The 26693-nt window shown below is 52.3% G+C and overlaps 2 protein-coding genes across 3 annotated transcripts in view; one reads left to right on the top strand and one right to left on the bottom strand.

The window, feature by feature from the left end:
* IGFBP2 (insulin like growth factor binding protein 2) overlaps nt 1–3299 on the top strand; it is a 25223-nt gene extending 21924 nt beyond the window's left edge. The window contains exons 3-4 of one of the 2 annotated variants that reach the window (XM_011358628.2): nt 676–816; nt 2801–3299. In XM_011358628.2, the coding sequence (XP_011356930.1) occupies nt 676–816; nt 2801–2950 (291 nt within the window). In that variant the 3' untranslated portion in view covers nt 2951–3299. Of the gene's footprint in view, nt 198–675; nt 817–2800 lie in introns of those variants that run through there. The other variant, XM_023529781.1, reaches the window with a different exon arrangement.
* Nucleotides 3300–6797: 3498 nt separating this feature from the next.
* On the bottom strand, nt 6798–26022 carry IGFBP5 (insulin like growth factor binding protein 5). Its single transcript, XM_011358627.2, has 4 exons — nt 24930–26022; nt 13122–13351; nt 12405–12524; nt 6798–11528 (listed from the first exon to the last, which is right to left on the bottom strand). Exons 1-4 carry the CDS (start codon nt 25261–25263, stop codon nt 11397–11399), a joined length of 816 nt encoding a protein of 271 aa, XP_011356929.1. The 5' UTR covers nt 25264–26022; the 3' UTR covers nt 6798–11396.
* Between the last annotated feature and the right edge of the window lie 671 nt (nt 26023–26693).

Genomic DNA, 26693 nt, shown 5'->3' with positions numbered 1-26693 from the left:
ATGGTGGGGAAGGGCATGACCTGTGTTGCCTGCAGGTAAAGCACTTTCTGGGTTCTGCCCCCAACATATTCAGTGACCTTCTGGCCAGTCAGCCAATTAATATCTCTTGGCGGCCTCAGTATCTTTGGCTGTGAAGTGGACTGGGCGTGTGGATTCTTCAAGTCTCGTCCTTCTAAAATGTCCACATTTCTACTCGGCGTTGGGACACAGGCAAAGAAAACAGATGCTAGAGATGAGGGCGATGGATCCACTCGAACTTGCTCACTCTTGCTGCAGTGTCCTCCCCTTCCTCACTCAGCTTGCCCACTTCCTCTTGCCAGCCTAGCTCCGCTGTCTTGGGTCTTGGCCTCGGTTGGGTTTATGGAAAGGAATGGAGTAGAGATATCTAAAGACAACTTCTTAAATACAGTATTTGTAAGTAGGTCTCATCTTTACTCCTGACAGCCATTGACACAGCAAGGAGAGGAGTGAAAACTCACATCCGTTCGACTTTCTTTAGGGGGTGGGCGGGCCGCAGTGATGTGGTAGTGAGCTCCCTGGGCTGGGGGGCACAAGCCCATCTTCTACCTGTGTGGCCTGGGAGAAGTCCCTTCCCAAGCATGAGCTACTTTCTGAGGTTGCTCCCAGGGCCTGTGCTTTGTGAGCTCATTCTCTAAGCATTGGCTGTGTCCACAGACCCCCTGCCAGCAGGAGTTGGACCAGGTCCTGGAGCGGATCTCCACCATGCGTCTTCCGGATGAGCGGGGTCCTCTGGAGCACCTCTATTCCTTGCATATCCCCAACTGTGACAAGCACGGCCTGTATAACCTCAAACAGGTGAGAGAAGGACTTTGTTCCTGCCCCTCCCGCCTGTAATCCCCCAAGCTCTGGGAGCTAGACCAGACTTCTGTAACAGGTGTGATGGGGATGTCAGCTGCCAGGGCTGGCGAGGTGGGCTTCCCTCCCCGGCCTGGGGCCTGGCAGAGGCTGACTCCACTTATCCAGCCACCCACCAGCAGTGCTTGGTGTCCAGGTTGGGAGGAGCCTCTTGGAGAAGAAATGTGAGCCTCCACCGATGCATCTCAACCTTTATTGAGCATTAGAGTCACCTGGAGGTCATTCTCAGGCCTGACCCTCAGAGACTGCCATTCAGAAGGTTGGGTGGAGACCAAAGTTGGCATTTCTAACAAGCTCCAGGGCATGCTGAGAGTCCATGGGCCACACTTCCAGAATTACTGATTTAAACCATTGACCAAGTAGCCTGTCTGGTTTTCAAGGATCTCAGGGAATGGAGAATCGGAGCTGGAGACATGCCACTTAAAATATTTCTAAAAATGGTAATAGAGCAGCATTGTAAGTACCGTAGAGAAAATTATGAAAGTGTAAGTAAACCACTCGGATCCCTCCCCCTCCCCCGCCCCTTCCCCTCTGTTCCCGTGCCTTCCAGTCATCTATGTACCTATGCAGACTTTCTCCTGGACATTATCAGTATTTTTCACATAGCTGCATAGAGTTGTGATAATTTTCAGTGGCTGTTCCGTATCGATTGGTCGTCCTTTCACGCAGCCCACCCCTCACCTCCTCTAGCTCATCCCCTTTTTAGGGAGAACAAGCATGCATACGTAGCGTACGTGCCTTTCGTTTAAGGCAGAAGGGGAATGGGGTGAGGAGTGTGGGCTGCGCTGGCCGTCCAGTTTCCCATTTCCAAGCAGCGGTTCTGAGCCCTGGCTGCACCAGGACCTGCTAGGCTGCTTTAAAAAATCACAGATGCCAGGGCCGCACCTCCAGAATTTCGGATTTGTGTGAGCCTGGGGTGCTCGCTGGCCACCGGGACTTTCAAAACTCCCCTGGTGATTCTAGCGGGCAGCCAGGACTGCCGTAAAGGGTGGGTGTACGGGAGCCAGGAGATGGGATATGGGGCTTGCTGATCCCTGGGAGAGGGCATCTCCCTTCCCTACCTCCTTCAGCGCAGGCACCTTGCCCCTGTAAATGACAGTCTAGTGTTAAGAGCTATTTATTTGTGCGTGTGCCCTCTGAATGTAAACCAGCTATCTCGTTTGGAGCTCAGAAGAAGAAATAGTGGTCTCTTCTAATAAAAAAACAAAAAAACAAAAAAACAAAAAACAGGCTGTATGCTGTACCTGATGGGGAACCAGAGGCATTTGCAGAGTCATTCATCTGTGGGTACAGCAGGGACCCTGTGAGGAGAATGCCTGGATTTGCGTTCCAGCCATGGCTCTTACTAGCTGTGTGACACTGGGCACCTGTGCCTCTGCATCATCATCTGTGAAGTGGTGAAATAATGGTACCTAATTGACACGGTTGTTGTGAGGATTAAATGAATATATGTTAGATATAAACTATAAGTGAGCAGCATAAAGATCGCTTCCATGGTGTCTGGCACATAGTAGGACCAGTGCTACATCGACTTTTACCATGACGTACGTTTTTCACCTCACACTATGACTAAACTCCAGTATACTGGGTCCCCCGCTAAGGGCTGGGATGCCTCCTGCAGCTGGGAGCTGAGCCTTTTCATCCTGGGGTGCCTCCAACAGCCTTGCTAATCAGAGCGTGGTCCCTGGGCCAGCGGGGTCATGTCAGAGTTCGTTAGCCATACTGAATTTTGGACCCACCCCAGACCCACTGAACGGGCATCTGCATTTTATCCAGATCCCCTGGCTCATATTCAAGGTTGAGAGGCACCAACCTGCAGTGCTGGCTCAGGGTACACGGTTGCTGCTCAGGGAACCTCGAATGTCGAAGGGAAAGCTGGCGGCCGGGGGCATGTTCTCCATGGCCTCCTCTTCTCTCTCCTCAGTGCAAGATGTCTCGGAACGGGCAGCGTGGGGAGTGCTGGTGCGTGAACCCCAACACCGGGAAGCCGATCGAGGGAGCCCCCACCGTCCGCGGGGACCCCGAGTGTCATCGCTTCTACAATGGGCAGCAGGAGGCTCGCGGAGTACAGTAAACCACAGCCGGCCGGTGCCTGGCACCCCCCACGCCCCAGCCCCTCTCCAGACACCTTTGGCGAGAGCAGAGTGCTTGGGTGGTGGGCGGGGGAGGATTTCCCAGGAGTTTTGAAACGTGTATTTATATTTGGAAAGAGACGGGCACCGAGCTTGGCACCCCCCCTCCCAGGCCCCCTGCTCCTCCCAGCGGGAGAGGCCTGCATCTTCCCCCCGCCAGCCCCTGCTGGGGAGGAAGCGGTGGTTGCAGAGGCAGATCTGGGTAAAGGTTTGGGAAGGGGGAAAAAAGAAATTTTTATTTTTGAACCCCTGTGTCTCTTTTGCTTAAGATTAAAGGATGGAAAAACAAAGCGTGTGTGTCTTCTGCTTGTCTTTCTTTGCCCCCTTCCCCTGCTGGGAAAGAGGTCCCAAGGCTTGCTGGCCTCCTTCCATCTGGCTCTGCCCTATTCTATTCCTGGGGAAGTGGGAAAGGCAAGCCTCGGTTTCCCATTCATAAAACGGGAAGAAGGATGGGGCAGGAGGAAGGCAGATCTCTTCCTTCGAGTGGCCTTGGTCTGCGGAAACTTGAAAGTTCTGAACCCAGGTGGGACCCTCCTGTGCAGCCCCAGGATCTGGTGTCTCCTGCCTGGACTCCCCAGCTGAGGCCCTGGCCTCCCTCCCGCCCCTGGGTGGGCACTGGGTGAGGAGAGGTGGAGCTGGTGTCTGTCTTCCCCTTCCCTACATTCGGATGACACAGCAAAAGGAGAAAGGGAACGAGGAAACACTGGAGCTGGGGGCTCTGGCCCCTGAAGCAACAGGCACAAGGGAAGACGTCAACTCAGCCCCCCAAGGAAAAAGGGGGGCTGCTGTGGGCGTGCGTGCTCAGGAAGGCGCTGCTCTCTGAGGGGCCAAGGCGCCGGCTCCTGAGCAGCGAATAACGGGGTTCGGGGAACTGAGGCACAGGTGTGGGCCTTGCTTCTGAAGCAGAATTCGATGTGAGCCCTCCACCGCTTTGTTCTGTTGGCCCCTCAACGCGTGGTGAATTCCAGGGGCACCCCCACTTTGCAACGAGCCACGGAGGAAGCCGCGCTCAGCGTTCGAAGGCCCACTGGCGACCCCCTTTCCCTCCGCAGCATGCGGCAGACCCCTCCCTTTCATGTTACTCCCTCTGCGTGTCTGGAGTCCGAATCCTTCCTGCCACAGAGAAGGGCACGGGAGGCTCGGGAGGGGCAGCGGACACGTGCGCCCTTACGCGGGGGAGATGAGCCCTTCTGCGAGTAGAAAACTACCAGGTCCCGCAAAGCAGACAGATCCGCAGGCAGCGAGTGCCCGGCTGCGCCAGGCTAAGGCCAGCAGGACAGTTGGTCCCTCAGCCAGTGGCTGGCCGCTCCAGAAGTACGTTAATTCGGTTAATCTTCATGAATCCACAAGTGAGATGCTATTATTAGCTCTACTTTATAGGCGAGGAAAAGGTCCCCAGAGATGCCCAACCCCCACAGCCCTGGGCCTGGGAGCCCCAACTGCACAGCGGAGAAGCTGCTCAACCTTATGTTACACCGCCCCCTTGTGGTGGAAGCAGGGTGGATGCTTGGACCCAGCCCGCAGTGCTGTGGGCATCCGTCCCATCTGCGCCCTGTAGGTCAGCAGTCCCTACTTGGAGTCTGATTTTATTTCATCCACTGATGGGTGTTCCGCCACCCATCTCTTGTCCCTTCAGCCATAGTCAGCTGCTGGTGGTTGCTGTCCCGGGGTGGGGCAGCCCCTGCTGGCTCTCCAGGGAAGTACAGGGGTTCCTAACTGGCTAACATTTGAATTGATTGGGTCGCTGAACAAGCAAACAAACAAACAAACACAAACAAACACTCATGCCAGTGCCCCGCCATCAAAGATTCTGATCTGATTGGTTTGGAGTGGAACCCAGGTAGATATCTTACTTTTTAAAGTTTTTTCAGGTGATTCTAATGCAGAACCAGGGATGAGATGAGAAGAATGCTTGAGTCAGGACACCTGGGTTTGAATCCAGTCCCCTCACTGAATTCCACTGCCCATTGAGCTATGTCACTTGTCTTCTCTGAGCCTCAGTTTGCCTCATCTGTCTAATGAGGGTGATTCAGCCTCAAATAACAGAGTGGGATCAATGTGAGATGGTGGTTGTGAATGTGCTTTGAGAACTAGGACCGTAGAAAATGGGAGGAATTATCATCGGGCCACTGCTGGGCTCAGCCCTCATGCCAGCCCCATGCCCCAAGGTTGCCAACTTGCTTCGGTCCTTTCTGTAACGTTTTTGTAGAATGCTCTTGAGGACGCCACAATCTCCCTGCCCAATTTCATGTCACTTGCCCATAGCTTCTTTGTACACACTCTAAACTCTCTGAAGAGGTAGATTTTCTGGGTGTGTGAGCAGCACTTCTGTTGTGGCTCTAGCTACAAGAACCACACTGATGTGTAATATGACTTAGAAACCTTTGCTAAGGGAAAGCAAAATTGCACCCGTGTGGGAAGATGGGATGGCTAGACAGGGATCTTGGAGATATGAAATCTAATGCTCACCCTCTGGCAGTTGACAGACACTGGGGTTATACTGCCACCGTGTGGCGTCATGGGAAACTACAGCTGAGTTTACACCGGGCCTGGGAGTCTATCTTGTTTAAGGGGTGATATCAGGAGTCCAGAATGACTCAACTGTGGACGCTTGTTAAACTTGCGGAATCACGGAGATCTATCCCTGATCTAGAACCTTAGGAAGGGAGCTGGAAATTTGCATTAAAAATGCCTCCTGAGTGATTCGAATTTGTAGAATCACCTAATTCCTAGGTGACCTAATTTATAGGATTCAGGGCAAAATGAAAATACAGGGCCCCTTGTTCAGAAATTATTAAGAATTTTAAGACAGCGACAGCAGAGCACTGAATCAAGCACGGGGTCTCGTGTGACTGTATAGGTTGCCATGTTCATGAAGCTGGCCCTGTGCTTGCGCCCTCTGAATTTGGGGATCACCGCTGCAGCGAATGCGTCTCTCAGATGTGTTGAACCCTAGCTACATATGACGTGGTAGTTGGGAGCATGGGCTTGGAGGTGAGGCAGTCTCTGAACGGAGTTCGGGCAGGAAAGAGTGAGAGATGCTGCCAACTCGTCTCTCCACTGCAGCGCCCATGGAGGATGCAGCCAGGGGGACGCGCGAAGGGCAGTGTGCATGGGGCTGGGGGCGGGGTTGAGAGGCTGGGGCTCTGCAGATGAAGAGGGGGCATGGAGACTGAGAGATCTCGAGAGAAGAAGGGGCGTAGGAGGAAGGAATGACAACAGTGTGAATGAGGCAGAAGGTAAGAAAATGTGGCATCTACGCTCTTTAAGCCCCGAGAAGGTTGAAATCAGTCACTAGCCAATTTCATAGCTTTCTTCTTCACTGGGCGGAAGCAGCAGTGGGGCCCGGCAGGGGCGGGAGGTAGGATTCCCCTTGGCCAGAGATTCTCAGGAGTTAAGATCTTACAGGCACTAAAATAAGTGACTGAAGCACATTCTAGAAATGCCTTCATTAAAATTGTCTCCAAGGAGAAGAGACTCATCATTAGCTTAAAGGTAGATTAAGGCCACTCTATTTAATAGTAGGGGCTGAGATGAAATGATAGTAATAATAATAGTAGTCGTAATAACAGTAGCTGAACTGCACTGTCTACTCCCTGTTCTAAGCGTGTTTTGTATGTTAACTCACTGAAACAATTTTGAAGGGATCAAGATGGGGGAACCCAAGTTCTGGATGAGCGTGTGGGTCTGCGGGGTCCCTTAGGTCCTGCCTCCACCTGGAGTGTGGCCTGAGGAGTGTCCTCACCTTTCACCTACCTTCCCTGGGACCCGGAGGAAGCTGACGCAGGCTAACTGAATGCATAACTTTATTAAATAAATGCTTTGTCATGACAAACGACAAAGATCAAGGAGTAACATAAATTATAAGTTGAATAAATAGTATACAGCAATCTTCACTTTAATAAAACGTGAGATCTTCTGTTTTTTTTTTTTTTCTTTTTTTATTTCCTTAGGTACAAAATGCTAAACAGGAGGCGAGTTCTTCCGCATTCAGGTGATTTTTTTTCCTGCTTTTTTTTTGTCACCACAAACTGGTTTTGTTTGTTGCTTTGTTTTTTTCCATCCTTTTCACCAGTAAAGATTATGAGCATTTATTTAAAAAAAAAAAAAAGTTGAAAACAAAAAAGAAGAGAAAATAGAGCTATGGTATGTATGTAGGTAAAACTATCAAGAACTACAGTAATATGTGCTGTGGTTATTGCTGTCTTAAAAGAAAAAAAAAAAAAAAAACAAAAAACCAAAAACACAAACCGGTAGGCAACTCGGAATCTGAAGGATCTTGTCTGACAACTGTCTATCCATGTGGGCTACTGTGTGACGGTGGTGGTGGCAGGTGGCACTCAGGCTGGTGTCCGGGGACCAGAGAAGCGGGCGGGGGGGCACAGGGCAGCCGGCACCTCCACCTCCCTTTTCCCCAGCCGGAAGGAGTTAAGGAGAGGAGGCCAGAGTCTGTGGAGATGGCTAAACTACGTACTCCATTAGAAAACCAAGAAAGTATGTTTAAAAAAAAAAAAAAAAAGACACGAAACCTAAGAGAAAAAAAAAAAGTGGAGAAAAGTGCAAAATACATCTTGCACTTTTAGTGGTTTCAAAAATAAAGACAGTACAACGCCCAGGTTGCCGGCTGGTAGAACCCCCACGTCTCAGCACTTAGCCTCCTTTCTCTTGGAAGCCACAAATATCCTCTCTAAGGCCAGAGGGTTCTTGGCCCACTCCTCTCTGAAGTCCCCATTCTGAGCCGGAGCCCTCTGGGGGGGGGGTGCTGAACAGACGGAGAGGGGGAACACTACCCCCTCTTAAGGGGAGCTTGGTGGTTGCCATGGCAGCCTGGTGGCTGCTAATGAGCTAGGTGGTGGGAAAAGGATGGCCCTGCAGGAGGCTGACCCCGCAGGGCTACAGTGGAGACCACCAAGGTGGTGATGGGGAATGGGTGAGGGGCGAGGTGGTGGGACCACGCAGGGCCTCCCCTCCTCCCCGTGTGGGGTTGAATGTCTCCGGGCCTGTCTGCGCAGGCCTGGCTGTCTGAGAAACTTTCCTGTCTCTTCCTTCCCAGGCGCCCTGCTTTGCCGGGGTGGGTCAGGTGGCTCTGGGGGAAGAAGGGTCTGTCCTGGCTGGACCTCCCTCAATCACCTGGCAGCGGTGGGCGACGACTGGCAAAGTCTGTGCTGCTGGAGCGAGGCATGAGTCGAAAGGGGGGTGGGGAGAAACTTCCTGTAGCGGGGCAACACTTAGACTAGAGGCCACAGGAAACCTGGGCCCTAAGGCCTCCAGGTGAGCCATCAGTGGCCAACAGGCAGCTGGGAGGCGAGGGGACGCCTCCCAGGACTTCTCTGCGGGCAGCACTCCACAGCAGCCTTCCCTCTCCCCCGCCCAGCGGACCGCACGGGCTCCATCCTCCTCAGTGACTCCATCCCCACGGTCTCCCCACTTTGGGCTCAGCCCAGACCTCCTCTTCTAGCGGTTTAGGTCCATCTGTCATGAGGGTCCAGTGTCCTCTAGGGATTGGCCAGCTGACCAGAATCACCCGCTGCAAGCTCGGGAGACTTACAGGTTTGGGTTAGTCATCACGAACCTCGGAGACCTGTGGGACTGATGCAGTTAAACCAGGCCAGAATCCCTGCCTTCCGGCTGACAGCAAAGAGCCAATGTAAGGGGCAGAGGCCATTCAAAGTCCGTAAACGGTGATGTGGGGGAGAGAGAGTCTCTCTCAGGAATCAGGTCCAGGTCTGGGGAGGGGTTGGGGTGGGATGTGCAGTTCCTGGCTCAGTCTTTTCTTAGGGGGAATGGCGCCCCAGTATCCACTTGGCAGATCCCAGTTAGACGACTGCTCAAGATCCGAAGGAAGAATGGGCAGAAAGAAGGGGGAAGTGAGAAAGATTCAGGATACTGGCCTAAGACACAGAAATGTGAGTCGGACATTTGGGGACAGTTGCACAGAGATGGGGTGCGCTGACGCAGCAGGCCAAGTAAGTCCTTGCGGCTGCCATTCCCGGAAGGCCCTTTGTCCTATGAAGATCGACCACCTCTCCCAGCCCTAGCCGACTGTCCTGTCCGGGGGAGGAGGGGACATCCCTCGAGTTCCGCAGTTGCAAGTTTTCTGCTATGGATTAGATTTGCTTTTTTGCTGTCCCTCTTCGTTGCCCCAAGTTCAGTGTCAGAGTGGTCTCCACGGTGTCATGGCATCAGGAAAGAGCAGAAAGAGCTGTGTTCACAGCGAGAAAGGGTCTCCTTGCCAGTGTCCAAGCCCTTTTCCTGGCAGGCTATCTCCAGCCTCAGAAGACAGCCTCAAGGCCCCCCCGTCCATTGAGGAAGCCAGTGAGCGTGGGGTTTTTCTCGGTTCAGCATGTGGCTGCCAAGTGACAGCACTTCCCACGCAGCTATTCGCTGGTCGTCTGGAGCCTTTCTTCCATCCTCCACCCCAGGGAGGAAGTCTCAACCGATCAGCCTGGACGAAGAGCTTCAAAGACTCTCCGGCCTCGGCCCCTCGTTGCAGGGGTTCGGTGGCCATTGAGCACATAATCTCATCCCTTTGAATGCCATTCTCTACTGGATCCTTGTGTCCAGCTGCTGAGTCTAGAACCACCTAAATTTACCCACCTTCCCTGGCTCTACGGCCTGGATTTAGCTCGTTTCTCTCTTACAATCTGTCCCCCCATTTCCTCTCTCCTTTCTCTCGAATCCCAGAGGGCTGATCGGGAAGTTTCTCTTGCCCGTGTCCCCCATTCTGTTGCTTTGCTTCAATGCCAGAACGGGGCCGTCAGCCTCCGTCCCTCCAGCCCTCGGTCCCTTCACTCCACCCGCTCTGGCCCGAACAATCACGTTTACCGTTCCTCTGTATCGACACCTTTCCGCCTCCATCTCCCCTGTCTGCTACCTCTCATTTCGGTTTCTCTCCTGCTCTGCCAGCGTGAAGAGTGAGAGAGGCTTTCAAAATGCAGGCTCTGCCCAGAGAGAATGCAAAGGCTGGGCAGGACCAGCAGGTCAAACTTGGACCTGGTGGGCTTGTTTAGTAAGGGGTCCAGAGACAGTTTCTTCTGGTGAGTCTGAAGGCCAGGCGCGCTGGGGAGCATGCTGGGTGCGCAGTGAATGACCTCAGCCATCTGGCTGGGTGGCATGCCGGAACACACGTGCGCGTGGAAAATCATGAAAAAGTCCAACACTGTGTCCCACAAAGAGTTGAGTTTGCTGCTCATGGGAGGCAGGCAAAACTGATGGTATGGGTCATGTTAGAATAATATGGATTTTCTTGGTTTGCCCAGAATGAGGAAGCTCCTTAATGCCCCCATAAGACCTACATTGAAAAGTTAATGCAAACTTTTAAAGTAAGAAAGGAAAAAAAAAAAAAGATAGATTTAGATGCCTATATATGACTATATGGAGCCTTGTAGATAAATACAAGCCCACGTTTTTTTTTGTTGTTTTTTTTTTTCAGCCTATCCTCCCTCACAGAGGCTGTGCTAGCTGGGAATTGAATGCATTGAGGGGCCGAAACTACACACTTCAGTGGTAGTTTTAGTGACCCAGGAAAAACAAGTCTTTCCATAGTTGGGGTGTGTACTGATTTCTAAAAGTCTGCATGGAGGGTGAAATATGCACATAGACTCCATACTTAAGTATCTGCTTAGGGAAACCTATCTATCTCATATCGCTCGCTTATTAATTCGTTTTGTTTTGAGAGGAATGGAATGCATTTTAGTTTTTCTAAATTTGGGGGGAGGGGTGTTTAGAACACTCTGCTGGGGCGAGAGGAGAGAAAGGAAGGTTCGAGCCGCCCAAAATGCTGGCTGGAGGAGGAGACAGATCCAGGCGAGGCACTGACACCGCCTGTCTTTTCCCTTCTCCCCCCCCCGTGACCAGTCTAAACTGGGACAATTCCAAGTGCGTCATCGAATGCCACATCTTGGGCGACCCCTTCTTGTGCCCAACCATCTCCCCGACTTGGGCCAGGGCTGCTCATGAAAGGTGGATCCAGCCACGGTCCCCGCGATCTTTATTTCCTGCCCACGTGTTTCTTTCCCTTCCCGTAACTCTGTTCACCTTCCCTTCTCTTCTACCCATTTGCCTTCGCCCCTTCTCTCTCTTGCCCTTCCTCTCTTCTCTTCCTTGTTCATTCAACTTGCTCCAAAAAGAAAACCATTTCACAGGGGTGGTGTTGGGGGGGCGGGGATCTCCTTAGCTTTTCGCATCTCCGTTGTTGCCATTTTCGAAGTTGAGACCTTGCTAGCGATTCCGAGGTCCTCCGTTTCCTCAAATAGATAGATATATGTATTTTTTTTTTTTTCCCTTACATGAGATGAAATGAGTGGCGTCCTGGGGTGGAGGGAGGCGCTGGCTGGAGTCGGGGCTGGGGGTGGGATGGGGTGAGGACAGGGTGGGGGAGGGGACGCATCACTCAGTGTTGCTGCTGTCGAAGGTGTGGCACTGAAAGTCTCCGTCGACATACTCCATGCCGGGCAGCTTCATCCCATACTTGTCCACACACCAGCAGATGCCACGTTTGCGGCCACGGGAAGGCTTGCACTGGGGGTGGGGAGGGCGACAGGCATTGAGGATGGCCGTGCCCCAAGGCTCTGTTCCTGCCCGGCCCTTCTTCTTCCCGCCCCAAGACAGACTCTCTCTCACCCCTAGAGAGTTGAGGGGGCTGCATCCAATCCTTGGGGTTCTGTTGTCCCCATTGCATGGGTAGGGGCCAGGGAAAAGGCTAATTTAGGTAGTCTGCCCTTGGCTACCTCCTATAACCTCTTTTTTACGTCATCCATTCAGGGTCTTCCTATTTGGCATTCTCCAGAGAGCTACGTGATTTGATAATATGATGATGATGATGATGATGATTAAAATAGTGACAGGAGGCATCACTTGCACCATCACCATGTGCCAGCACTACTACTTAATACTATACAGTAGGTACTGTTCTAAGGGCTTTGCAGAGATTAGTCCGTTATTCCTCATAACTGTGTGAGAACAGTATGTACAACTCTTCTCCATTTTACATGACAAACCGGAGGCAGAGATGTTAAATGACCGGGGTGAGAGGGTACAGCTACTCAGTGGGCGAGCCAAGAAGTGAACCAAGGCTGTCTGGCCCTGGACCCCTAACTTACCTGAGGGGTGCCATTAGAGAGTATCAGGGTCACACGGGAGAGACTTGTTAAAAATGCAGAGTTCTCAGAGTCTACCCCAGACCTACTGGTCAGACACTCTGGGGAGAGCGGCGGGCAGCGGTTAGTTTTAACAAGCCTGCCAGGTGATTCCGATGCCCTAAGAAGCCTGGGAACCATCACCTTATGATAATGTGAACCCGATTTAATAAGCTAAGTACCACTTAGAGGTTTCCTGGCGAGTGCGCTTACGCTTTCGGAAGCCCGCTGAACTTAGGGGCTCCGCGTGGGGACGTACCTGCTTTCTCTTGTAGAATCCTTTGCGGTCACAGTTGGGCAGGTACACGGCCCGGGGCACCATGCGTGGGCTGGCTTTGAGCTCCTGCAGGGACGCCTCCATGTGTCTGCGGCAGGGGCCCTGTGTGCGGACGGAAGGATGAGAGGTGTGGCAGGGCGGAGGTGGACACCACCCAGCGGCGCAGAACGCGGGGCCCGGGGCGTGGGGACTAAAGGGTCTGCGGAGGAAGTCACCACCTTTTGTTCCAATTCGTTGCTACCAAAGATCTTTCCTTTCTCTCACCTGTCACGTGCCCTGGGTGTGTAAAGTGTGCAAAAGCTGCGTTTTGACCAGGTGCAGAAGCACACTGCCCCATCTGTGTTCCACACCAGCCGCCCTAAGCTCTTCGGTGCTGCCGAGAAGGGAGGGGTGGAGGGGGTGGCCTCCGCCACGGAGAGGACGCCGCTCAGGGTCACTGGCACAGCTGGCGCGTGCTCCGGGCTCGCTGTGGCTGGCTGGCGCTTTCCTGCTCACTCAGACAAGCCCTGGGCCCCGATAAACCGAAGCTCTAAAAATTCTCCATTGCAAGTGGTAGGTCCGTCACTCAGCCTAGCCTAAGCATCTCCTACTGCCACGAATGCGCATTTAGACGCAGGGAAAAGTCAGAAGTTGGGGCGACCGCAGAGGCTGCCGGGGCGCAGATGCAGAGGGAGATGGGGGAGAACGCTTGACGCTCACCTGCTCAGATTCCTGTCTCATCTCAGGTGCAGAGATAACCCGGGGGTGGGCAGTGTTCTCGGCTCCTCCCACAAACTTGGACTGGGTCAGCTTCTTTCTGCGGTCCTTCTTCACGGCCTCGGCCTTCAGCTCGGAGATGCGCGTGTGCTTGGGCCTGAAGATCTTGGGAGAGTAGGTCTCCTCTGCCATCTCAGAGGTGGTGGGGTCCTCACGCTCCTGGGAGTCTCTCTCTGCAGGGAGGTAGTGGAGGGTGAGCCTCTACGGCTGACACAGACTTGCAGAGTCCAAGGCTCGGAGGGAGGTTAGGGTGGTGGGGGGTGAGTCCAATAGAGCAAGTCCAGAAAGACTTCATAACGGGGGAGAGTGTTGAAAAACTCAAGCTGATAAGGGCAAGTTAGACAGGGCTGAGAGGACATTCTAGGGGCAGGAAGGGGTCTACCGGAGAGCTCAGGCCATCTTTAGGGGTTTGCTTGCTGTGGGGTTGGGGGGGTGGAGGGGTCTGCTTAAGTAGATGGGGGCGGGGCTGCATATAAGAACACAACTTGGAGATCTCAGCTGATAGAAGACAATAGGGAACAGCCAGGGCTGGACAGGAAAGGCCAGGTCTACAGACTTTGTGCTTTGAGAACCATCGGAGTTGAGATTTATTTGGACTTGGGGAACCGGAGGTGGGAGGGTTCTTGGTGTCTGGACTACTAGGGTGATGTTGGCGGGGGGAGGGGACCATCATGAAGAACAGGAAGAGGGTCCTGAAAAACTGGAAATGTGGGGCCTGGAAGGAACAGTGAGGTGGGAGGGACGTGGAACCCAGAGCCGGCTCTGAGCTGGTTCTGTGCTCTGGGCCCTGGATAGGACGGTGCATAACTCAGCTCCAGGCCAAGAAAGGCTGACAGCTGGCTGGGACTGGTGTGGTTATATATAGGAGTGACTTGGTGACAGTCTATATTTAGCTCACTTATGACCTTTAAAGAAGTAGGATTTTGTTCATTTATTTGTTGATCTGTTAATTTCACCTGCCCAACCTTTTCTCGGCCCACAGATTTCCATTAAATCTTATCTCACAGGCACGCTCCTCTGGGGCCCCGTTTCTCAGCTCCTTGACCCCACCGGGCCCGGCAGACCCAGATCTGAGGTCTCCCCTGCTCTTCCCAGGGGGGCAGGGTGTGGCCAGGGTGCCCACGGTGAGACCTGGTGCAGGGCAGGGCGGGGCGGGCGGGGGCAGGGAGCCTGCCTTCATTGTCTTCTTTTTAAATTCTAGAAAAAGAAAATAGGGCTTTGAGGTGGCCCCCAAATAACTCAGATGAGGTGCAGGAAAATCCTATGCTCCACCCACCCAGCTATTACTGGGCTACCCAGAAGCCCAACGGCAGGTCCTGGGGTGGGAAACAGAAGGAGTCGGAGGAGGTAGGGATAAGGGGCGGTGCAGGGAGAGAAGCTGGGTGAGAAGACTCTTTTATGTCCTTGGGGCAGGTGCTCTCTACCCAGGGGAAGTCCCAGGTGTGTGTTAAGGGAGGTATTTGGAGACCTATCCAAACCTGGTCAGGATGGCAGGTGGCAGGAAGCACCCAAGCCACCTGTTTGTCTCTTGGCTTAGGATTTGTCACATTTAACTGAACGGGTATCCTGTCTTTAAGGCCCTGGCAAGGAAGTTCCCCGCCCTGAAGAAGCCTCCACAGGTTTGCAGTATTCTGGGTGGTTAGCTTATTTGGGCATTTATCCATAGGAGAGGAAAAGACATGGTCACTGGAGAGGAAGATGACAGGGAGAAAGCAAATAGCAAAGCCGTGGACAGGCTCTCCCTGAACCAAAGTCAACGCCAGGATCCCCATCCCCCACGTTTGGCCTTTCATTCCCTCTTCCCACCACGTCTCCACGCTGCTCTGTCTCGACTGTATCAAAACCTCTGTGATGATTCATCGACATGGTGATGTGCCTGGTCAGTGGAATGCAGCCTTCTAGGAATTAGCAGAAAAGAGTGATGCTTTGGGGTAAACCGACTATTCTCAGTTGTGGGATGAGCTAGAATGGAATGGGATGCGGGGAGGAGTATTAACTGGTTTGGGGGACTCTGTACAGACTGACCAGCTAGGGCTCCGTTACCTAGTAACTCAAGCCCGAACCCGAGGCTCAGGTCTTGGGGAGAGGGGCTGAGGAGAGGAAAAGCTAACCATGGCATGGAAGGGTTGCTGAGCTCGCCTTACTGAGTGACACGGCATTTCACTAAACTTCTCTGGGCATCGCCAAACATTTTAATTCTCAAAAAGCAGTTGACCACTGGGGAAGGGGAGAAGGCAAGAGATGGTTGCCATCGAAAGGCTGGGAGCATTCTGGCGGTGCACGGTCATCGCCCTTTCCTAATCAAGACTGTAATCAGATGAAATGAGGGGAAGAGGACGAGAGGACAGGGTGCTGACCAGTGCATGGAAGAAGGGTGTAGACCCTCTCTCTGGCCTTGGTGGACACAGAGGCATGTTGGCTCACAGCCCTGTGTATAGCGACAGCTCATCCCAAGACTCTTGTCTTTAGAACTCCTTAGAAGTGCTGTGGGTTGCTCTTAACTCGGAGTCCCCCTTCCTGGGAGGAAGGTGGGGCTGTTAATGGTTTGATGAACTTTGGGGCAAATTTACTTTTAGTTCTGATAGTGTTCAAAGATGGCCTTGGGGCTAAGCAATGTTGATGCTGAAAAACAAAATGTAAATTCCTGCATTCTCCCTCTTTAAGAACTCAAAACATGTTTGCAAACCCTCTCTCCTTCCTGGGGTCTCACCAGGGCGGGGCTCCCGAGGGCATACCCTCTGCACTGTGCTGGCTCTCTAGCTGCTTCTGAAAGGCAGCCTATGAGTTTTGATGTGCCTCCCAGTTTTTGGTGCCACTTAACCCCATGGGACTTATTACTTAGGCAGCGGGGAGAGTCGAGTATCAAAGATACTAATCAGGGGCTTGTGGTCACCTGTAGGCTCGAGAGAGACAGTGGAAACTTGGAGCGGAACCAGTGCAGAGCCACAGAGATTAAAAGGCTGGAGCCTTGGCCTCCAGCTAGAATACCAGAGCCTACTAGCCCCACTCAGCTACTGTGCGGCCAAATCGTAAATTGGCTTTCAATCTGGGAAAGGTTTAAGTTTTAGATAGAACATGAAGGCATGAGTAGACTGGCAGCTCCTGAGTTATTTCATCAAGAGAACATGGACCGAGGTTGCAGAAGGGATTTAGGTGAGATATGGGAAAGGACTTCCTAGTGAGGTTGCCTTGCAGGTGAACAGCAATTGAAAGAACTCAACAGTGCAGTGGGTGCTGGAACTTGTGTGAGGAACAGGTCGATACCTCCACACGACCAGTAGGTGGCGGAAGAGATTGCCGGCCACACATGCTACTCATGCTTACTGCTAGGGACTGTAATGTAAGTCATTTTGAAATCTGGAATTTGTGTGCCTCCCTCTCCCGTTTCTCTGATAACCATCCAAACCCTCTCCCTCTCTCTGTGTGTCTGCATCACGTATTTAAAGAGTTGGGGAGACGGACAAGCGAGGACTGGAAAGGACCCAGGCGAGGGGAGGGTGGAGAAGGCAGGTGTGAGAACTGGAGGCCAGGGGAGGGGGTAAAGCTTTACCTGTGCCCAGCTTCCTGCTGTTTCTTTCATCTGCCATTGAAAAATGATCAGAGAAAGAAGTGAAACACATCTGGGACCTCCTTTTCCATCTCTAAATGTCATTTCGAAAGAGGACGGGAAGTGTGGAATGCTCAGTATCGTTCCCTCCTTTAATTCCAAGATCTTACCGATGACTGAGAAGCGAGGGCTATCATATTGTTATATTTACCTTTGGGGGTGGGTTCTGATTCTGCTCTGACTTCTAACCCCAGTCTCGCCACCCGGCTCTCTGATGGCCCCAGCCCCTGTCATGTTAAGGTGGCCAACTCATTCACCCTTCCTTCATGAGGCACTGCCCATCCACACCGGTGCGGCAGCATCCGCGGAGGCACAGACGGGTATGTAGACCCTCTCTCTAGCAATACGAACACCGGCTGGAGGACTACCCCATTCTCATGCCCCAGCAAACACAGGGGGCATCTGGGTGCAGAGCCAGTTTCCACCACTCTCTCCAACATGCCCATTTGCTGACACTGTTTTCTTTCAGGGGCAGGATGCTTTAGCAGCAGAACCAGGCATGTGCCTTAAGAAGCGTTCTGATCCCACCTTGCTCCCCAGTCACAGCGATGGGTGCGTCTAGTCAATGGGTGGGTCTAGTCCCGGACCTGCTGCTCCCTGCAATCTGACCTCCCTCCCTGGGGCTCTCAGTCACGCCCTGGCACCATTAACAGCCCAGTCTAGGGCTGGTGGTTGTTTCCCACTCTACCTTGACCTCATAATCAAACTTCAGAGAAAACTGGGTGGCCCAGATCTTGCGACTTTGCTTACGGAAACGTTAGAAACTGAGGCGTACTTGGAATTCACAGCTTAGGAAGAATGTGAGGCTTTGCCAGGCCACCGGGACCTGGGGAGAGGAAAGTCTCTTTTTCTAGCCAGAAGGCAAGATGGGTTCGCCCAGAATCTCATTACAAGGAATGAAGAAGGGAGCTGGGTTTCCACTGGCTGTCATTCTAGCTCCTTCTGTGGAATTTAAACAGTAAACTTCTTAAGGGCAGAGGCTTGTCATTCATCTTTGTCTCTCCGGTCTATGGTATTCGATAAATAATCTTTAAATGGAGAGATGCATGGATCTTTGCAAGAGACAAAGAGAAGCGGCTCTTGAGACTTTTCTGTATTTAAGCTCGGGTGTGTTAGAGCTCAGTGGATGCTCTGAGGGGTCATGTCACTGGCCTCTCTGTCTTTGAGCATAATAACTGCCATGGAGGGATCAAGGAGGCAGAGAAATGAGCTTCACAGTAGAGGGACAGAAAGAGGGGCCTCTTGGATTTGCTGGGCTTCTCTTTGGTCTGAGGCTGCACTGTCCAATACAGCAGCCACTTAGCCATATGTGGCCATGAAACTAATAAATATTAAATCAACTTGCAAATTCAACTCCTTCGTTGCCCTAGCCATATTTCAAGTGTTCATTAGCCACATCTATCATCGCAGAAAATTCTACTGGACAGCTGGTCGGAGGGCACTGACCCATTCTGGGTATGGCTAGATGCTCTGGGCCCACTCCCCATCTTGCCCTGTTTCCTAGCCAACCTGCAGCCTCCTGTTCTTTGATAGACCACTGGGCTTTTTTTGAGAATGACAAATAGGCTGCTCACTGTTTAAAATAACGGTAAGGCGCATCTCAGTTTCCTGCAGCCTGACCGTTTCCCAGCTGCAGATGCCAAATGACTCAATTACGCTGTGCGTGCCTTTGCATAGAAAGGCATTGGGGTGGTAGGGAGGGGCTGCAGAGTCATCCAGGAGCTGCAACATTCCTCCTCCTGCTGGTCCACTCTGCCCAGCCACTGCCTTGCCCCAGCCTCTCTTGGAAGACACTGTTTTCTTTTCCTCTGTGGTCAGTCGCAGACGTGCATGTTCTGGGTTCTTTTTAACCTGAATTATGAGCTGAGAAGGAAAGAAACACTGACTTTCCAAGAGGAAAACAAACCCAACCAACCAGTCATCCTCGGAACAGTTGCAAGAAGGGAGGAGTTGCAAGAAGATGCTAGAAGGGAGTCTTGCTGACTTGGGGTGAGTGGCAGAGTGGGGGAGCAGATTCTGAGTCAGTGACTGGTCAGTGAGGGCAAAGGCTCACCCTACTGAGCTTGTCTGCAGCCCCTGCCCCATCTCAGGCCAGAACTAAGGTGGCTAGGTGCTCTAAACCAACAGCAACGTTGGCCGATGTGGGTATGTCACATCTCTAACCTGAGCAGAGCAATAAAGACACCACATAGAAAAGCAGATAAACATTCAGAATTAGGAGCCAGACTACCTGCCCTTAACCTTCAGTCACACTTCTGAGGAAGAAGAAGGGGCTGCTAACCAAGGTTCAAGAAGCCCTGGTGCAGATTTACTTGGACCTCTCTTAATCTCTTCTTTTCTTAGCCTCGGTTTTCTCACCTGAACAGGGTTGTTATGAGGATTAAATGAGTCGATATGCGCTAATTACCTCTCAACAAAGGTCTCTGTTGGCTCTCGCCTCCTTAGTGCCAATCATCAACTACAAATTTGGTTGCCTGGCACCTGGTTGACAGATTTCTACTTGTAGATCACAAGATCTAAGGCTCCTGGGGCTGCAGAAAGGTCTGCCGGAAAGTGAAGGCTTTATCCTTGTTTCCGGGGAGTTTGACTGCCAACCCCTGGTGAGAGGGACTTTGCACAAATGCTGCTGGGAACTACTCCTCACTTAGAGAACTCACCCTGGGAGTCTGTCCCTCTGTCTAATCCCATTCCTTCATGCTGCATTAAAGCACTGAGTCACCTTCCCTAAAGATAGAGAGAGAAATGGTGACCTACAGCCTTCCACAGTATATGTGTGGCAGGTGTCAAGTTGGTGACACTTCTCCATAATAAACGGCTAGGTACCACTCACACATCTCCCTCTGTCCAGGGACCAGAGGTGAAGAAAGGATCCTCCTCATTTTGTCCCCCTGGGGCCAAACTAGAATTCAGGGCCGTGTCAACTCCTGTAAGCATTTCTCGATCCCTGGGAGATAGCTGGTGATAAACTGACACATAGGAAATACACACTTACGCACATCTCCCAAGATGTCTCCTGCCAGGTTTCTCTAGAGGTGGGGAAGGTGGAGCATGCTCAGTAGAAACGGCTGTATCTGTTCCCCTACACATCCCAAACCAGAGGCGATGGAGGGGCTAAGTGGGGAGCAGCCCATTTCTCTGACCTGGCAAAACTCCCATTCAGAACATTACAATTATGCATCCACATTCTCCCTATAGTCCCGAATGATCAGAAGGGGGCGCAAGGAGCAGCTGGTTGGAACTCTACGTGGTCCCCTAGAGAAGAGTGGCTTAGATCTCACCATCCTGCTTCCCAGGCTCCATGAAAGGCCTGTGCTGGTGGAGGCCGGTGGCCATGAGAAGCAGGCCACTCTGTGCCGTGTTCTCCTCAGAGACTACAGACTGCTGCCTGCATTTCCACTTCGAGGCCACTTCACTTCCTCTCCTAAAATAGAGCACCCCAAAGTTTTGGGCTTTTATTTCATATTCGCAACCCCCACTATGGGATAGCTGTGGTGATATTTACCAAAGGTCTCATTGCTGGTTAGGCCAGGCCCAGGCAAGAGCCCTGGTGACTAGAGAAGAAAGCCAGGAATAACAAAACGGAACCCTAAAATCAAGAGGGAAGAGCTGATTCTAGTTCTGACTGTGCCCTGCACTTTTTGGACAAGTGACACTGTGCTCCGGGCCTCAGCATCCCCATCTGTAAAAATAAGGGCCTTGACTGCAAGAATCACATGGGTTCCTTGCCGCTTTAGCATTCTTTGGCCAATACCCAGACAATTCCTGGAGAGATGTTAGGACCAAACTAAGCCAAGTGGCCAGGCAGGAAAGGCCACTTTGCCTCTTATAAAAATTTCTAGTCACTCCTTTGGATTTATGTTAGAAAAAAAAAAGACATAACAGAAATCATGAAAAGAAATGGAATTGTAAACAAAACTGGGGGACCTTCTGGATATAGGGGAAAGGGAAGCAGAAGCTTAGAACTGACTTGTTTATGTGCTTATTTATTTTTGCAAGTATGGAATAAATTTCACGGTTCTGGAAAACATATCCAAATGGCAATTTAAAGATGGTCTTTGGAGATCGCAACTCTTGGACCAACTGTAGTAAAAATGCAAAACGAAAACTCAAAACCCCTCCAAATTTCCTCCTTGTCTCTCACCACATCCATTCTCCTTCTTGGTTGGTTCCTCCTTGGTACCTGGTCCCTTTATGGTGTCTTCCAGTTTCTAGATGCAGTGAGCCTGGAGCATGGTGATCCCTTCTCCAAAGTTTAATTTTCCACACATTAAATAACTCAGAGTTTCAAAGGCATTGCTCAGGTACAAAGTAAAATCTTTAGACAAAAATCACCTTTCTTCCCACTAGCTCCTCCCCTCCCCCATGCCCCATTAAGGGGACTAAGGCTTCTGCTCTCATGCCCTTTGCTGTAACCCTCACTGTGACCTCTGGCTCCTGGGGTCAGCCCTGTCCTCCCTCTGCAGCTGCAAGCCCACCTGCTTGCTCAAATCCAGCCCAATCCCCTGGACTAAACCACAGCTGCTCTGACTTAAAACTCAAGCCCTCAGGGGATGCCTTGGCCTATGGGGGTGGAGAAAGGGAGGGGGGAGGAGGAGGGAGGGAGAAGGAAGGGGAAAAGAGGAATGGAAAGAAAATGTGCCCAACTGTGCTTTCTCTTCCAGCCTGAGCTGACACAGCAGAAAGGGGCAGGGGGTGGGGGTGGGTGCCGGTAAGAAAAGTCAAGCAAAAAGCGGCATCTCGTCTCCCCATTCCCGTTTTGGTTGGCACAGGGTGCAGCCAGCCTCCCAAGGCTTGTGTCAAAAGGAGGGAGTGCGGGTGGGAAAGGAATCTGCCTCTTTCAGTTTTCCATGATCTTGTTCAACCCAGACATAAATTTGGCCAATAAACTTATAACCCTGGAACTTAACATCAACATGGTATTTGGACCAGGTTTGGAGTGGAAGCCAAGGTGATGTAGGCCAAACCCCTGAAAGAAGCAAAGGCTGAATTCATTTTTATTGAGCAACTTATTTTTTTTATTCCCCAGAAGCATATTTTCTGTCTTTCTTATTTCTCAATGACGGTACTGCAACCCAGAATCCACTTCTGTATCCCAACTTTACTGTCTCCCAGGCACAGGAGCGATCTCCCAGACAGAGACAAGGATGCCGCCTTCCTCCAGCCCACAAAGCCGCAAGGCTCCTTGGGCAAACAAAGCCCGGAGCAAAGCCCAGTCTTTCCTGGACTCGACCCAGCTCACCGATATTTATCGATCTCGGCCCAATAAATAACTGCATTCTCCCGCCTCTCTCCAGTCTCTCACACATTACCCTCTGTTTCTATATCTATCTTTGCCCCTGAATTGGCCAAAATAAAAGGCAGGGCCCGGCGCGCTCCCAGCCCCAGGCTCGCGGGCGGACTCCCTCTCCCGTTGCGAAGCAACGCGCCTAGCAAAACACTAGTCTCCGTCCGCCCTCCGCCTTCCTCTCTTCCTCCCAGAAGCTCTGGCTGCCTGCCACCTCGCTCTCCTCCGCTATTACTGATACTAGAAATGCACTCTTTTGGGGGGACTAAAAAAGGTCTCTCTCTCTCTCTGTATACATACATGCATATGTTTTCTCTCTGTGTGTATAATCTATACCTGTATCTATATCTATACGGAAACCACGGGAGGGAGGGGCAAACCCAAGTTCGCATTGCTGGTTTTCGTAGTGGAGGGTGGTGGTAGGTGTTGGGGAGCAGGAATTTTGTCCAAAGGAGCCGACACTCTCCTCCATCTCTCTGTTCATTTTCTTAAGAACTGCCCTAGGCGCCATCTCCAACTTTTGGGGGACTTTCCCAATGGTTTTTGAGCTGAAAATATATAGCCAAGAGCGCCCACCCCCATCCCATTTGTCCCACAGAAAGGTGTCAGCCCTGGGCACCAGTTGAGCGCGGCCATTGGGCAACTGCAGTGGGTCAGGCACCTGCTTTAAAGCGGGGAGGAGTCGGTGAGGACTGGGGCCGGGGTGGGGTTAGGACCTCGAGGCTGCTTTGTGTGGGCCAGAGGTACCTTGAAGGTTGAGAGGAAAGGGCTGCAGAAAAATCCAAATAACATCTTGCTTGGGACAAAAGCGCGCGCGCGTGTGTGTGTGTGTGTGTGTGTGTGTGTGTGTGTACGCGCGCGCCTATTTGCACTTCCAGAAATTGCGCGCGTGCGCGCGCTCTGCGCTCACACTCTCTACACCAACCACATCACACAAACCACACTTGGGCAAATAAAAGTGGGGCCAGAATGCGGCTGAGAGATACCTTGCATACTTCTCGGTGTGACCGGATTGTTACCCAGAGCGCTCGCTTCCAAGCCAGGAAATTGATTCATAGCTCCTCTCTCCACTCCCCTGTGCTAAGCTTTCCAAATCCATATCCCCCAAGATGAAGGCGGGCGGGACCGCCTTTGAAAAGTGGCTTTTATTTAAAAATAACTCCACAAACCTGCCCCTGGGGCCTCCGGGGCCTGCATGTGGCCCTTGGCCCCTTTTTTGCATGCAGCGATCCCAAGAGAGTCTACCTCTTGCAAAGCTGGAGGGGCGGCTGTCTGCAGCAGGCAGAACCCGCCGGGTTTTGGAGATCAAGATTGAACCCTGGAAAGCCCTTCTGCCTCTTCTCAATCGCCGATGCACTCTTTTCCTACATGATAGTGTCTGTAGTTTGCAGTTTAAGAAAACTCATGTTGGGGTGTTTGTAACATAAGGGGATAAGAGAGGATAAAACTACTTAGAAGAAACATTTAGCCAAGTCTTAACTCCTTTTGGAGAGAATCAATAATTAGTCTGAAGTCTCACAAGTAATACTGTTGTGTATAGTTCCTTAAGCTACTTTTTAAAAATTTAAGAGGTAGCTCTTTCCAAAAACAAACAAACAAACAAACAAAAACCCACCAAAAACAGTCTAAGGGAGGCAGAGCCGTTCTCATTAACCAAATAGCTCTGTCAACATTTTAAACCGTAGACTCCTGGCGCGGAGAATTTGGGAGCAGGGCAACCAGGGGGCGGGGCTACTTGGAGGCGGAGGGGAGGTGGAGGGGGCGTGGCCTTGCTAGTCTCCGCCCCCTTTATTTTACGTTCCGCATTACCAGGGCCCCTCTTTTAAACCACATCCCTTGTGATCAGGTTTGAGAGGTGAGGGCGGAGGGGGATTAGTACTGACGCAGAAGTTGTGATGTCTGAATTTCACATCCCCTCTCGTCTCCGATCCTATATTCACCTTTCTTCCTAGGTAAAATCTGAATTGGGGCGGGGAAAAGGAATTCGATTCAGCGATGAACGTCCAGTACAGGAACACCAAATCCTGCTGCAACACCGAATCCTTGCTTTTTATCCCTCCCCCCGCCGCCCCCAATACCCTACTAACCTACCTGCTGCCGTGGTTCCTGCCTAAAGTAATCTTTTTCTTCTTGGAAGGAAAAAAGGAATTTTGCATTTACCACCTACCGCAATCAAATTAAGTCGAAAGTAATGGGTATGAAGGTGGGAGAGGCATCGGAGCCCCCACCCGTAAGGCATTAGCTATCACAAGGGTGCGTGCGTGCGTGCGTGCGTGTGTGCGCGCGCTCTCGCGCGCGCTCGCGTGTCGGGGTAGAAGGATAGAAACGTCAGAAGGGACTGGTAGGGGGGCAGGGGCTGTGAGGGACAAAGGTGGAATGAGCACAGAAGAACCGTAATAACGCCTCTTTCCAGAATCCCAGTTAAAGCAATATTTTAACAAAGAGATTTGTTTTTCAAATTCAGAAAAAAAATATGTGTTGGGTGGGTAGGAGGCAGTGGAGGAGGAAGCTGATAATAAAACAGGCACCCTTTCAGACTGGAGATTGAGTACCTGAGGATTTGAACCTTGAGACCGAATAGGAGCTCAGAGTCGGTGTTCGGCGAGGGGAAGGGGTAGAGGAGAGTAGGGTGAGGGACGGGGCGAGGAGAAGGAGCGAAAACCGTGAGAGCCCGGGTTAGACAGCCCAGGGTGGCCGGATCACCCAGGACTCCAATTCGGAGGTCCAAAGACCCTCCCCGCTCCCTCCTGGGCTGCGCCGCGGCTCCAAGCCACTTTCTGGGCAAAGCGCGCGGGGCCAGCGGGTTCCCCGTCCCCCGCCCGTGAGCCGTGCAACTGACTGGCACACTGAGCGCGCTCACCGATCTTGACTTGCTCGCGGTAGCTCTTTTCGTTGAGGCAAAGCCCGCGGCCGTGCAGCAGGGCGTGCAGCGGTTTCTCCTCGTCCTGCCGGGGAAGGCAGCGCAGCCCCTGGGCGCAGCGCTCAGTGTAGACGCCGCACGACTGCCCCTCGGCCAGGGCGCAAGTCATGCAGCAGCCGCAGCCCGGCTCCTTGACCAGCTCGCAGCCCAGGGGGCTGGGGGGGCACATGGAGAGGGCTTTCTCGTCGCAGGGCTCGCAGTGCACGAAGGAGCCCAGGCTCTGGGCGGGCCCCGCACAGGCGGCCAGCAGCAGGAGGACCGCGGTGAGCACCATCTTCGAATCTCTCCCTTTACCTTGGGGCGGGGCAGGAGAGCGAGAGTGCGGAGGATAAGGGGCTAGGAGGGCGCCGGGAGAATTGTATTAAAAAAAAAAAAATTTCTGGCAGGTAGAGCAGGTGCCCTCCCCCAGACAATCGTAAAATGTGGGGAGAGACGGAGGGCAGGGGTGCCTGCAAGCAAGTCCCGGTGACCAGGATTAAAGACTTGCAACAGGTTGGGGGGAGAAGAGCAGCGCCAGGTACACGCACGGGGATCGGGGCGGGAGAAACAACCCCCCAAGCCGGACCTGCTCAGAACTGCAAGGAGAAAAGACAAAGATTGTTCACCCCAAAGCAACCACCAGAATAACGGGCTCGGAGGCCGTGGAGAAGACGGGGTGGGGGAGAAAAATGGGTTTGTCTTCAAAAATTTTGTTTAAAATCTAAAGTACACCCTGCTCCTTTCTACCCCTCAGCGGCGAGCGCCGCGCTGCTGCAGCGGAACAGGTAGGAGGCGGCGGCTGCAGCCGCGAAGGGTGGGGACAAATGTTGAAATCAAGGGAAAAAAAAAAAAATCCAAGACCCTAACACCACTTTTCTCCCACTCTGCCACCACCTCTTCGAAATTCGCAGGTTCTGCGTGAAGCTCGGAGAAGGGTGCAAACGGAGGAGGGGGTAATTAGAAGGAGCAAAAAAGAGGAAAAACCCCACACCGCTTTGCAGCTCTTCCTAGCTCTTTTACCCCCGCAGAAGTTTCCAAAGAGACTACCGGCTCGGGTCGAGCAGGCGCTTTTAAATAGACGGCCCCTGGCTGCCAGCCAGTTTGTAGCTGCAATTTGAGCTCCCCAACACCCAACCCAGGCAAGGATGCCAAGGAGCTTTGCAGTACGAACTCACACGGGGTGGGGGTGGGGAGAGGCCTTCGAGACACACGGGGGCTCCCCTTCGCTCCCTGAACAGCGCCCTCCTCCCCCCGGAATGTAAGAATGGGGCACGGGGGACAGGGCTGGGGCTATGCGAGGGCGGAGGAGCTGGGGGGCGAGTGGAAGAGAGAGTTATACGGAGCACGGTGGACACAATGAGGAGTAACTCGGTCTTCCCCTCCCTCCCACCCTTCTTAACTGGCCCAGGCCTGAGGGAAAAGCATTTTCTTAGTAGCCAACTCAATATATCCAGTGCCCATGAAATTCTTCCCAAGCTTTGGGAAATGGCTGTCTGTTGGTGTCTAAGTTACCATGTAAGGGGGGGTGTGTGTGTGCGTGTGTGTGTGTGTGTGTGTGTGTGTATGCACACACGCGTTTGTCTTTGTGTGTGTGTCTATGTTGTGTATACTTTCAGGAAAGGACATTTAGACCACAGTATTGTGGGGAGCAGTGAGTTACAGAGACTGGCACTTGGAGGAAATGCACAGTCTGATAATTTTGCCTGGTGGCCTAAAATGTCCTAG

The sequence above is a fragment of the Pteropus vampyrus genome, unplaced genomic scaffold (assembly GCF_000151845.1).
Source record: "Pteropus vampyrus isolate Shadow unplaced genomic scaffold, Pvam_2.0 Scaffold42, whole genome shotgun sequence".
NCBI lineage: Eukaryota > Metazoa > Chordata > Mammalia > Chiroptera > Pteropodidae > Pteropus > Pteropus vampyrus.
Note: the sequence above shows the minus strand (reverse complement) of the source record. Positions and strands in the feature narration are given on the sequence as shown.